Here is a 12,674-nt window from a genome sequence, read left to right as displayed (position 1 = left end):
TGGAAAAAATATTTATGATGAATGTTTTGCTTTCTTACCTAAATAATAGTTTTTGGGGCTTCAGATCAATTTTCATCTCATGAGCTACCAAAGCTAGCTTGTATAATTATTAAGTGATTTTGAGTACCCTGAAATCACTTAAAACACGTTTTATTTCTCTATATTTTAATTTGTAGTTTATAGTGTACTTCCAAATTTCCAAGACATGTTTAAACTGGCATAAACTTTAGAGCAGAGGAGTTACAGGAAAATCCCCCAATCAAAATCTGTAGTTGTGCAATTTTGTGAACTGCAAAGACTTGTAAAAGAATAACATGGAGCCGTAGTGTCCCATTCTGGACACTGGGTGTCGCTCACGTAATGATATACGTTTAAAAAAAAAAAAGAATAAGTCACGTGTCATTTCAAATGAATTGGAACTATGTGCCTACAGCTGAGATGTAAATAAAGTACATTTCAAACGAAATATAAGACTGATTGTTGCACGACGAAGCTACAGGCTAATGCTAACGCGAGTCTTCCACTTTATGTCAGTGGTTGCTAATTTAGGAAAGTTGTGGCATATCAATTAAATATCCTCCTGCTGAGTCATTTTTGTCCACTCGTGTTCATTTTTTTTCTCTGTATGACAGCAAAATTAAATGCATTGGAAATGCCAGAACGTCCTCTACTGAGGACATCAGGACTTAGTAGGGTAGCTCGAATCTGACAAAAGAAATGGATCAAAAACCACAACAGTGGACACAAAGGCTGGCTCTCAGGATAAGGAACTGATGTAACGCTTTTATTATCCAAAGTCGAATAAGAATAAGAAAAAAAAAATAAGACATTGAGCATGTTTTCCAAATGTACAACTTTATTTTAAACAAAAGTACAAAAAACAAAACAGATATTTACAATACTTGCATGGCAATGTTCACTCTTTGGTCATTCTTCCAATTGGATGTTTTCAATTCAGAAATTTAACTATCACTATTTATCTCGAGTCTGCAAGCGTGTTTTCATCAACAATTGAAAAAAAAAAAAAGCTGTGTGAGGACTGGGATGATCTCTCATCTTGTACAACATAAATAGCAACAACAACAACAAAAATTCATACTTCACAACGGCACTGTCCCATTTTGAGATCCATCCGTGACAACTCCTCAACTCAAATATGAATCGGTGACCCAAGACACGAGCGGGTAGATTGGGTCAACCTACCCGCTCGTTTACGCCCCGTGACGTACGGTACATTTGGAAAAAAAAAAAAAAAAAAATAATCATAAACGGCGCAGCCTCGCCAAGACCACCTTGAGTAACAACCCTTAAGCCCTTTCTGCCATTCTCTACGCCACGTACGAACCAACAGATGTATGTACATTAAAAAAAAAACAAACAAACAAAAAAACAGATGCCGTACCAAGACACGATGCGTTTCCTACACATCTGAACAGTGAAGGCAAAACTGGTCTAGAAGTTTTTTCACTTGCAGCAACTAACCCAAAAAAAAATCCTTCCTAACAAATGATGGCTAACAGAAGACAGAGCTACATTGTATGTACTGTATGTATGTGCATGTCAAGTAGTGCATGTGTATCACATACAAGAATCCAATTGTTTCTTTTTTTCCAAAGTGGGATTGGATTTGTAGTCAAATTCTCCCTGAAATCAAATCCAAGCTGTCTTCATTGTAATGTACACTTTTTTTGTTTTCTTCTTTTCCCAAAAGATGAGGTGAGGAGGAGAAACGTGCAAAGTTCCATGTTCTCACTGCGAAGGAAGAGAACGATGTTAGGAGGGATTGGCATTGAGATGATAGCGTGTCAAGTGTGCGTGAATGTCACCTTTCACATTCTCAAAGGATGGTAGGTGGCTTGGGCGCTTCTCTACACTTCAGCTTTTTGGCTGTTCTCCTCCACTTTCTCCTCCAGCTTTCTCTCCTCCTCGGAGGAGCCGTTTTCCTTCTCGCCAGTCTTCCAGCTGCCTTGCCTGTCGGGGACGGCACATTTTTTATAATTACGGGGGAACGATAAGAGATAGACTGATAATCGCCATATTGTTTTTAAAAAACATGCCGATATAGAACTCAAGTCATTATGCCTCGCTCCAGCGCTGTCTCGCCCATAGCAGCGTCTGATTGGTTAGCTATGCAAGAGCCAGAGCCAGTCAGTAGTGAAAGCCATATATGGCAGTGGTCACACACATGTTTGTATGGCTATTCTTGTGAGGACATAGATTGACATTATGCCTTTCCTAGCACCATAGCACCGGTGTCAAACTCAAGGCCTGGGGGCCGGATCAGGCCCACCACATCATTGAAATGCTGATTTGACTTCAGGTTTCTGGCTAGTAAAATGTTCATCAAATACGTTTTTTTTTTATTTTTTATAACGGAGGGTAGCTGTCATCCTTGGCAAGCGCTTATCTAGAACGGTAGTGACAACTGTGACCATTGGATGGCAGTGTTGCCATACATACAACAAAGATAACTGTCCAACGAATTCTAAATAAGGAATGGAAATCAATCTTTCAAATGATACCGCCCATCTCTTGGCACCGAAAGAGTAGGTGATTTGTTTGTGTTGAAAATATTGAAAAAAATTAAACAGAGAAACAAATTCCACAAAACAAGATGTCTGACGAGACCGAGTCCACGAGAACGTCTGTCGTAGGCTGAAGTATAACTCACTTGGATTTCTTCTGGTAGATCCCGTAGGCCAGCCCGATGACCATGGCGGCGATGAGAAGGCCGACCACCACCCCGACCACCAACTTGGTTTGATCGGCGTCGTCTGATTGGTCTGCGGAAAAAAGACAAACACCAGCGTCACGCGCCTGATGGTCTGGCGCCAGTGCGGCCCTCCTGACCAGGAAACAGGAAGTTGAAGCCTAAACGCATGGGCAGGATGGACACACAGCCACTGTACATGATTATGAATCGCTGAGGTAAATGTTATTGACAGGGGTCCTGTTTATGACATCGCTTGTTCAGCCGGCAGGATAATGGATATCACGTTTGCAAGGATGCTGGTGGCGCCGCTCCTTCTGTGTTCCACGTTTGTCTAATTCTTTCATAGATTATTTGCTGCCTAGCCGCTTCACCCAATTTCTAACAAGCAAAAAGACGTCTACGACTTACCTCGTTTATCCACTCTCACCTCCTCAAATACTGAAAGCAGATACGAAATGAAAATTAACGTCCAACCAAGGCAAAAATGACGTCTAAGGCTACCTCTAGTCTACTGTCTGCATGCAGGAGGTTCAGATCAGAGAAGACAGGTCGAGTCCCAGCATCCCAACACATACACGCGCACACAAGAGAACAGGATGAAACGGTGACACGGCGAAAAGTTTACGACGACACCGGTGGCATGCAAGTATCACTTTTGGGTGAAGATGGACAAAAGCATTCAGGCATACCTTGACAAACTTCTCTAGCATTTCAAAGAAACCCATTGACCCCCCTTGTTAAATTGTGGATGCCTTGTTATTTTCTTCCTTGAGCTCAAACCATCATTCCAATTTTATTTTATCTATTAAATGAGGCTGCAAATGTTGAACATTGAGTATTCTACCAACTAACTCACAAATTCATTTTACATATTACACTCAATTAGAGGTGCACGTGGGGCTCAGGTATTATTTTTGTCCACTTGGGGTCACCGTCCTCTCATGTTTCCTGTCCTATCCGTGACTTTGAACATATGGCTTTAAAAGGCAGGTCCTGGCCCTGTGAGTGACGTCAGAGAATGAGACCGTAAAGTCGGCTGGCTTGCAACTAAGAATCGATTAATCGTCGCAACACTAGTATTACCTAGATGGGGAAAGTTGGGAATAAATAAATAGGTAAGTCTAATCAATGTATTTACCCGAATTCAAAACACACAAATAAAGCATGGATAAGTGCAGTGTTTTCTATTCTGTAATGTTCTGCAGAAAGCCAAAAATAATGCCAGTGATTTCAATTTGGGAGTGTTGCGTTTGTTTTCAAGTAAAATATGTGTCCTGGCTCCTCAATAAAACGTTTGAAATATTGGGTAAGCTTTAACCCTTGCGCAGTATTTTTTTGTTTTTATCATTTTGGGTAATTTTCTTCCAAATCATTCTCACAGTACTTCAGCCAAAGGATGGCACACTCCTGGCCAAACGGAAATTAGACAAGTCGTAATCATCTGGATGAAATTTCAGCTCCTTGGTGTCTCCTTTTAATGCTTTTCTTTTGATGTGAAATGCCTTTGATGCAAAGATCAAATGATTGGACAGAGTACTGCTCAAGAGTTAAAAAAAGATCAATTGTGTAAAAAACAAAACAAAAAAAAAACCTAATAGGCTATTCCCATATTAACAAGAATTGTTAGTATTATTTTTTAAAAATTTTTTTAGCATCCCATATAAACAACCATAAATGTAGGTTGTATGGTTGAACTACAAAGGGGACGACACCCTGCACATTTTCTTCCTTTGTCATGTCTTGTGCATGTAAATGACCCAATACTTTTGTCCATAGTATATCTTTGCTTACATCTTGTTTTCTTTTCAAACCAGCAAAGGGAAAAAAAAAGCAGCAAAGTGATTGTTAATGAGCGTGAACATGATTGGCGTCGTGATGTCGAGTCAGCATGCTAGCAGAGTCGGTTAGCCGCGTCGTTGATGAGGGGAAGCGTGGTGGCGTTAACGGATTGCGAACGAGGTTGCGGCGTACTCACGGGAAGACACGTTGATGTCCCGCGTGTCCACGCCAAACTCGTTGGACACGGTGCACGTGACGGTCAGGTTGACTGTGGGCACCACCGTGATTTTGTGCGTGACCTTGCCGTTGACGAAGGGGCTTTCATCAAGCTGGGGGACAAGATGGCAGCGTGCTTCGTTAGCCTATTTTAAATTGCAGCATTTCCTCAAATCCTCTCCGATGAATCCTATCCTTCACTTCGATAAATGAGGCGGCACTTCAAATAAACACATTTTCTCTTGTTAAATGGCATTGAATAGGGACGATAACAACAACATTTTTCTGACTTGTGAGGGAGTTGCGACAGAGGTGGGAAGGCACCCGTGCGTATGGTAATAACACAATGCTAAATTACTTCGAGCAATTGTCGCTGTCTCGCATGACGCACTGGATGTCATCTATGGACACTATTCTCATATTATGCTGCAAATATGTACTATCATGGCAAATGTATAATAACTACTCAAAATGATTCCTATAGCTTGTGATTTAGGAAATGAGCAATTTCAAGTGCTTTGAAACACCACTAGGAGGCAGTGTTTGACCAGTTTGATTTTCCACAACTGCATGCTTGGAGGCGCTCAAGCTTTCAAGCAAAAAAAAAAAAAAAAAATACAAATAATCAATACGCTTTTTCAGCAGTTACACCTATACTCGCAGATACAAATACCGTGCACTTGAATAGCCATTAGCGAAGCTTGTGCTCAAGTCCTTTTGAAAAGATATCTCTAAAGGGTGAAACGAAAATGTACCTTTTTGCAAGATTCTCAACATTGCCGGGCTTGTGAAAGGTTCATTATCACCCACGGCTTGAGTTCAGCTATGGACTAAAAGGAGTGAAAATGATCCTCCACAAATAGATTTGCAGCCCATAGGCCCTCAGGTGGCGTATGTAATTCACTCTGCTCCCGCTGACGCTTTTTGTGCAGTCAGACGGTATTCAGGTGTACACTCACAAAAAACAAAAAAAGGGGGATTTTGTCATTGTGATACCGCCGTGATGGAGCCTGGGAGAAATTAGGTTTGTTTACGAATTCCAAAGGCGCACCTGCCTCGAATTGCCAGGACCGGATATGTTCACAGGTGTGACAGCTGCAGGGGAAAAACGTAAACAAAGTGCAACGCGCAGAGCAGGAACAACGAGCGCGCTCGGCAACCAAGCGAAGCGCGGCGCTGCTTCATGCTTTGCGTAGATCAGGGCTAGGGAAACGTTTTTACGGTGCCTTTTCATTTCTGCTTAACTGCTGTCTTCAAGAAGCAAGAACCATGCTAACAAAAAAAAAATTACAGAAAAAAGAAGATATTACATGTAAGGTTTAGAGAATTAAGGAGGAATTATTACAAGAACAAAGTACAAATGTTTGTATTTATCAGAATAAAGTTGATAAAGTTGTTAGATAGATATCGCAACCGATACATTTACGAGGTAGTGTTTTATTGCTGAAATCATGCAACTACACTGAATTTGATTAAAATAAAGTTGCAGTTTTACAATAAAAATGTGTACTAAGTCATGATACTGGTCTGCTATTGGTCGGCGTCACGACATCACCAAGATGGCGACATGCTAAAGATTTGATCTCGTGTGAGTGCTTGCAATATGGTATTTATTGTGCAATTTAGTGCTTAATTCAAACTTTAATTGGTAAGCCATGGGTCCCAAGATTGCTAGTGATGTTAAAGGGAGAATTAAGAAGACGATTAGTAAGGAAACGAAGCTGGAGATAATCAAGAAATACGAAGAAGGCTAGGCTAGGGTCGCTAGGGAATATGACCCTAACAAGCGCGAGTCCTGTTTTTCCGTACAAAAAGTAAATAACTCCTTAATATTTTTGTACTATTGACATAAGGCAATGGTAGTCTTGCTTTTGTCTTGTGCAAACTATGTGTTTTATTCCTACCTATACATTTCTTAAAAGTACATGAAATAAAACACCAGATCTCGCTATTGCTTCTGCTACTGAAAAACTATGTGTGTGTGTGTGTGTGTGTGTATGTGTGTGTGTATATATATATATATATATATATATATATATATATATATATATATATATATATATATATATATATATATATATATATATATATATATAAAAAACGAAACTACTGTATCAAGACGTGTAAGGCTATTAGCGAGTTTCCTCAATGTGAAATGTCTCCACAGTCAATTTCCTTCTTTATTACCAGAGATCATCAAAGAGGAAAGATATAGTGATCTTTGCGTAACCTTGGAAACCATCCTCTTTTTCATAAAGTCCTGCTAATTGGTTGGTTTTACAAGTCAAACAAAGGATTTAGTGGTGACTCCTCTGTTGCTTTCTTGGAGACAAAAACCAACCAAACACACAAACAAAAAAACCCCACAACCGAGAACAACAGTTATGATCAGAATACCCTTTTTTGCTATTGCTTGTATAGTTTCCAAAGAAAAGGGACAAACACAATTTCCCTTGCTGCCACTGCTGTGGGTATGTGTGTGTTTGTGGGTGTGTGTGTATACGTACCGAGGTGCCATTGATGCTCCAGGAAACAGATGGCTTTGGAGAGCCTTCGGCCTCACAAATCAAGACTTTATGTTGACCGTCTTCACTACGCTGTTTGGACAGCTGTTTGATCACTGGAGCGCCTGCAACGGGACGCTCTTGTTGTGATGTTCTTTTTTCATTTACACACACGTCCAATATAAAGTGCAGACCTCAAAGCAATAGCCGGGGTTGTTTACTTTCATTTTTTTTTTTTTTTTGCCGACAGGATTGAAACTGTCTTGTCACAACCGGAGATAGTTCACCTTTTTTGCTCGAGAGCGTGAAAAAGCAATGATAAACTAAGCAAAGCCGGCTAATTAGTCAAAAGGACATCATTTGCCTAATCCTGCTATTTTTTTTCTTTTCGTTTTTTTTAAGTAGAGAGCTGTCAGGGACTTTGTGGAGTCTCAGCTGGTTGCCTGGCAACAGCTCATGGACAGCTGGGCATAGAAATGCAGAGAAATCACAAAGGGTCATTTTTCACACTTTATCTTTTTATATGCAAAAAGATTGAGAGGACATGCTAATTTGTGCTAATAGAGAGCAACGTCTCCATGCCATTTTAATAAAATATGCACCTCTCGGGGCCGAGCCAAACTTATCGCCATCGAAGGATTGGTTGACATGCTGAGCTTAGTCTGACTCATATGACAATCCGGCAAGTTGAGCTCATACTTAGTGATGGCTAACGGAGCAACGCGTATTGTTTGGTGAATTTCATTTTAATGACCAAAGTGAGACTTTACCTGCAAAAATAACAAAACAAACTCGTAGTCATTAGATATGACACACATATTGAATCGTCATATCTCCACAATCAACGCTTTCAGGCGACTCCCAAAACCGGCGAGAACTTGGGTATAATATGACTTACGAGGTTTTGGTCACACATCAACAATATATTATGATATGAATGTTATACATAAGATGAGCAAAGACCGTCAAATGCGATAAATTAAAGGTGGATGGGGCATTGATTATGGTCCCAAATACATTTTTATTAGTGCAGCTAAAAATACATAAATAAATATTTGAATTAAGGTGGAACATTAACTTTGGTTCACTAACAAATCAAGTTCCAATTTTTTAGGACAAATTTTGCAGGACTACACGAAACCGTTTCCAGACATCCACGCGGAAAACTCCCTTGTGATTTTTCTTAAACGTGATTTGCATCATTACATCACATTACAGTGGCGCACTCAAAGTCCATTATGATGTAAATATAGCACATTAGTAACTAAAGCATTAGCAGGAGACCAGTAGTACATTAGCAAAGACAATTAAATATAATCTATATATAGTAGAAGAGCAGTGCATAGTCCATTATCTGAATTGGGCAATTGGAGCAGCAGTGTGAGCGAGCGTATGAGGCGTATGAGGCCCTTACCTTCAACAACCAGGTCAAAAGAAGCCTTCTTGCTAAGTGCTCCCATTTTCACCTCAGTCTCATAGCGGCCAGAATCCGAGTACTTAAGCGTGTCAAACTTGGGCTCTTTGTCCAACTTGACATTGTCCTGATTGGAACAAAACAGTGTTTTTCATCTCAAGAACCAACTTGTTTTTTTTGAGGCAGACGCTTTCGGCAGTTTTTTTTTTTTACCTTGGTCCAGGAGACCTTTGATTCCCCCGAAGAGTCAATCTGGAAAGATAGCTGCAAGGCCTCCCCGGCTGTCTTGACAACGTTCCCAGTGGGGCTTAATTTGATGTCTAGGTCTAAAAGAAACAAAGAAGTGCGAGGATGGTGAAGAGATTGCTCACGGATCTGACAAGCTCGGAGATATTTCTATTATTAACTACACTCCTCTTTCTGAGCTGCGGCTTATTAGCGGAGGATGACACAACAAAGTGAGGAGACCAAGAGATCTAAAAGGTGCGGGGCAAACGCGCTTCACTCTCAACAGCAAGACTAGAGGCTCCGAAACCGGAGAAAAATGACAGCTCTGATGGAACAATTTTTTTCAGAGAACGCCAGTGTGATGACTTACAATTGATTGTGACGTCCTTGGAAGCCATCATGGCGGGGTTGTCAATTAGAGAGCACTGGTATTCACCGCTGGTGTCCCGCGAGACATGAGTGAGGATGTATGTATTCGTATTTTTCACTGGGATTATATCGTCCTGCAAACAGACACACACATACACGCAATAGCCGCTGATTAGCTCGGGATGCTCCACTGATTACTGACATTGTAAGACACAACAGACTCATCACTGTACCTTCAGGTGGAAGTTGAAGCTGGTCGGCACAGGGTTGCCATCTGCCACGCACTTGAGGGTCACGTTGTCACCTTCCACCAAAGGTTCTGGGGCGATCACTTGTAGGATGATGTTCTCAGTGGAGTCTGGAGGAGAGGAAGACGTCTAATGAAGGGTAGGCATCCCATATATGTGTGTGTGTGGTGTTTTACATACATACATATACATATATATATATATATTATATATTATATATATATATATATATATATATATATATATATATATATATATATATATATATATATATATATATATATATATATATATATATATATATATATATATATATATATATATATATATATATATATACACACACACACACACACACATACTGTATATGTGGACAAAATTGGTCGTACCCCTCAGTTAAAGAAGGAAAAACCCACAATTCTCACTGAAATCACTTGAAACTTACAAACGTAAATATAAATAAAAATGTATTGAAAATTAAATAATCAAAATCAGCCATCACTTTTGAATTGCTGATTAACATAATTATTTAAAAAAACAAACTAATTGGATCCCTTGTATGCTATGCGTTGAATCGGGATCCTTGTAATAATGGAAAAAGTCAACACGTATTTTGTTTTTGGTTGGAACTTTAACTATTGCATGAGTGTGAAATTTTTAAGCATTGAATAACAGTGGGTTTTAATTAATGCTTCTCAACATTTGCAAGGTTCAAAGGAACACAAAGCAAAGCATGCTTGATGGTCCCTGTCAGCTGAACAATTATTTTAAAACGCGAGGCATGATTCAGTTTGTGCTGTATCTTCGACAAACTGTTAGCTTCCCTCGTGTGAAAGTGCACCAGTTTATTTGGAGGCCACAGCGAGCAAGGGGCTTCAATATTTAATGCTGTTTCTGCGTTAATCCCATTTCACCGCACATCTTCGCAACACTAAAGAGCAAAAGTCACAAGTTTTCCTTTTCTCCAGATAACCTGCATAACAGAGCTACGTTGTTCAAAGAGAAAAAAAGAAACATCTTTTCAGTCAAGGGAGGTAAACACAAGTCAGGATTATTATTTCATAGCCTGCTATGATGAAACTCAAAGAAACATTAATAATTTTGCGTTTAAGAAGAGAGAAGTTGGTTGACTCACATGTGATTGTGAAAGTGAGCGCAGACGACTCCAGCTCCGTGCCCACAATGTGCTGAGCGCCGCAGGAGAACTGGGCGTCGGTGTCCTCCTTGCTAGCCGAGTACTCCAGCGTGGACGCGGTGGTGGACAGGCCGCTTACGGGGTCCACCTGCACCAAGGTTTGGATGGAAACGCCTGTGCCGATAAACAAACAAGAAGCTGTTAGAGGGCACCCAAAAGCACATAGTAGTTTCATTAGACACAAACACAGATTTATGGCAACTGTAGCCCTGTGTGGAAACCTTGCTCTTTTAATGTGCACTAGAAATAGACTTTACGAGGAACTCCAGACTGGGATGAAAATCTCAAAGGCGGTCAGTTTTCCACGCGGCATTGAATGCATCAGTCAAGTAACTGACAACAAACAATGATGGAGAGCAAGATTCTCTATTGATTCCATTGAAAGACAGCACCAAAGTATTGCGGTGACTGAGATGTATAATACTGCATGACCAAGCTAAGCTAATATTAGCATGTGTGTTTTAGTCTTTCTTATCAGGTATCCTCAAATATTACAGTAACAAAGCAAGGACAGAATATTAACCAGAATGGTGGTTGCTAAATCTAGAGTAAAATGGGTACAGTGTGATGAAAGTAGTGAGCCACATACTGTAGCTGAGTTTTGTGTAGCTAAGCTAGCAACAATTCTCACAATAGCCCTGTGATTTTAAGTGGAGGTCACCCCTCAAATTTTCTTTACAATATGTCCTATGCAGCCCGAAAAGTTTAAACACGGCATTCTTATTGCTATTGCGTTTGTGGATTATGAATTAAACAACAAAATTAGTTGTCCTGCAAATGTCACATGACCTAAGTCAGAAAAGGTGAACCGGGACTGGTGATTACGTCGGCCCTGAGCACGGTGATGTCATTTTTAGGCAATAGTGGGTGACAAAATGGCCACCCACATGAGCTGCTTAAAAATGGGTGGATTTTGCTGTCTAATTGATATTCCACAAACACAATAACAAAAATGACATGTTTGGACTAATGTGTGTGCATAGAACATATTTTTGTTAAGAAAGTTTTTTTGGAGTGACTCCTCTTCCATCAAATGAAGCGTTTATTATGTCGAACTTTTATTCTTTTTAAACTTGGGCTTAGTGTAATTTATAGTGACCCAATAGCTTTTGAACACAGTGAAATAACTTTTTTTTTTTTAAAGTATTGCTCATATTTATTGAAAGAGCACTTTTATTTTAAATTCATGGCTAGAAGGAAGAACACTGAGTTGTTTTTATGACATTCATCTAAAGACAACACATCAACATGACACAACATGATTATTTTTCAAATTAAAACCAATATTTGCCATGAACAGTTTTAAATTAAAACTGGGAATCTGCCATTTTTAGTTGAAAGCTGTGGTGATATGGTATTAGGGCAAAGTACCCTAACTGCAAATAAAAAACTAGAGAGAAAACCAATACTTGTGTTTTATTGCATTTATAATTAGAGCACATATCCTGCTGTAATGAGTTTTCTAATAAAGTAACTCACCTTTCCCGCCATCCACCAGAGGTTTGTTGTTCTTCATCCACGTGATATTCGCTGCCGGATTGGCGTCTTTTGCGACACACGTAGCCAGCTGCGGAATGAAATGACAAGAATATCTCAAAAACATTTGAAAAGTAATTGTTTGAACCATCCAAGTATCGCTATAAGCAACCCCTCCCACAGCAAATGACTCGGGGATATTCTACGCAACGGACCATAAAATGTCCAAAGATTCCGCTCCAGTCCTATGCGTATTCTAATTGCAGCAGTAAGGGATGTTCTTGTTACTAATTCATGAGCACTACTTCAAAAGGACTCATTACTGTACTGTCATAACAGAGTCGCTGGTACGCCTCAGGAGTAGGGGTTTCCCTTGATGTTGCTTTTAGAAAAAAAAAAATGTTAGTATAAGTAGCGTTTGTCACACAGAGAAAAAAAAAAACACCTTTGTAGGTTTGCCAATCTCCAGATCTTGTGCCTTATCAGAAATCTCCACACCTGCGGGTGCCTCTGTAATACACACATTTATAAA

At 39.8% G+C, this 12,674-nt stretch overlaps 1 protein-coding gene across 2 annotated transcripts in view; it reads right to left on the bottom strand.

Annotated features, from left to right (window-relative positions):
- Positions 1–834: 834 nt before the first annotated feature.
- LOC148415500 (CD166 antigen homolog A-like) overlaps positions 835–12,674 on the bottom strand; it is a 45,023-nt gene continuing 33,183 nt past the window's right edge. The window contains exons 4-16 of one of the 2 annotated variants that reach the window (XM_088428210.1): positions 12,588–12,652; positions 12,146–12,233; positions 10,607–10,780; positions 9,457–9,581; positions 9,225–9,357; positions 8,840–8,952; positions 8,627–8,753; positions 7,216–7,337; positions 4,689–4,821; positions 3,122–3,151; positions 2,672–2,783; positions 1,827–1,971; positions 835–1,752 (exon numbers count right to left, since the gene is read on the bottom strand). In XM_088428210.1, the coding sequence (XP_088284336.1) occupies positions 1,869–1,971; positions 2,672–2,783; positions 3,122–3,151; positions 4,689–4,821; positions 7,216–7,337; positions 8,627–8,753; positions 8,840–8,952; positions 9,225–9,357; positions 9,457–9,581; positions 10,607–10,780; positions 12,146–12,233; positions 12,588–12,652 (1,325 nt within the window). In that variant the 3' untranslated portion in view covers positions 835–1,752; positions 1,827–1,868. The remainder of the gene's footprint in view (positions 1,753–1,826; positions 1,972–2,671; positions 2,784–3,121; positions 3,152–4,688; positions 4,822–7,215; positions 7,338–8,626; positions 8,754–8,839; positions 8,953–9,224; positions 9,358–9,456; positions 9,582–10,606; positions 10,781–12,145; positions 12,234–12,587; positions 12,653–12,674) is intronic. The other variant, XM_088428211.1, reaches the window with a different exon arrangement.

The sequence above is a fragment of the Hippichthys cyanospilos genome, chromosome 11, assembly GCF_059441005.1.
Source record: "Hippichthys cyanospilos isolate Australia breed blue-spotted pipefish chromosome 11, RoL_Hcya_1.0, whole genome shotgun sequence".
Classification (NCBI taxonomy): Eukaryota; Metazoa; Chordata; class Actinopteri; order Syngnathiformes; family Syngnathidae; genus Hippichthys; species Hippichthys cyanospilos.
The sequence above is the reverse complement of the archived record's forward strand: the minus strand, read 5'-3'. Positions and strand labels throughout refer to the sequence as shown.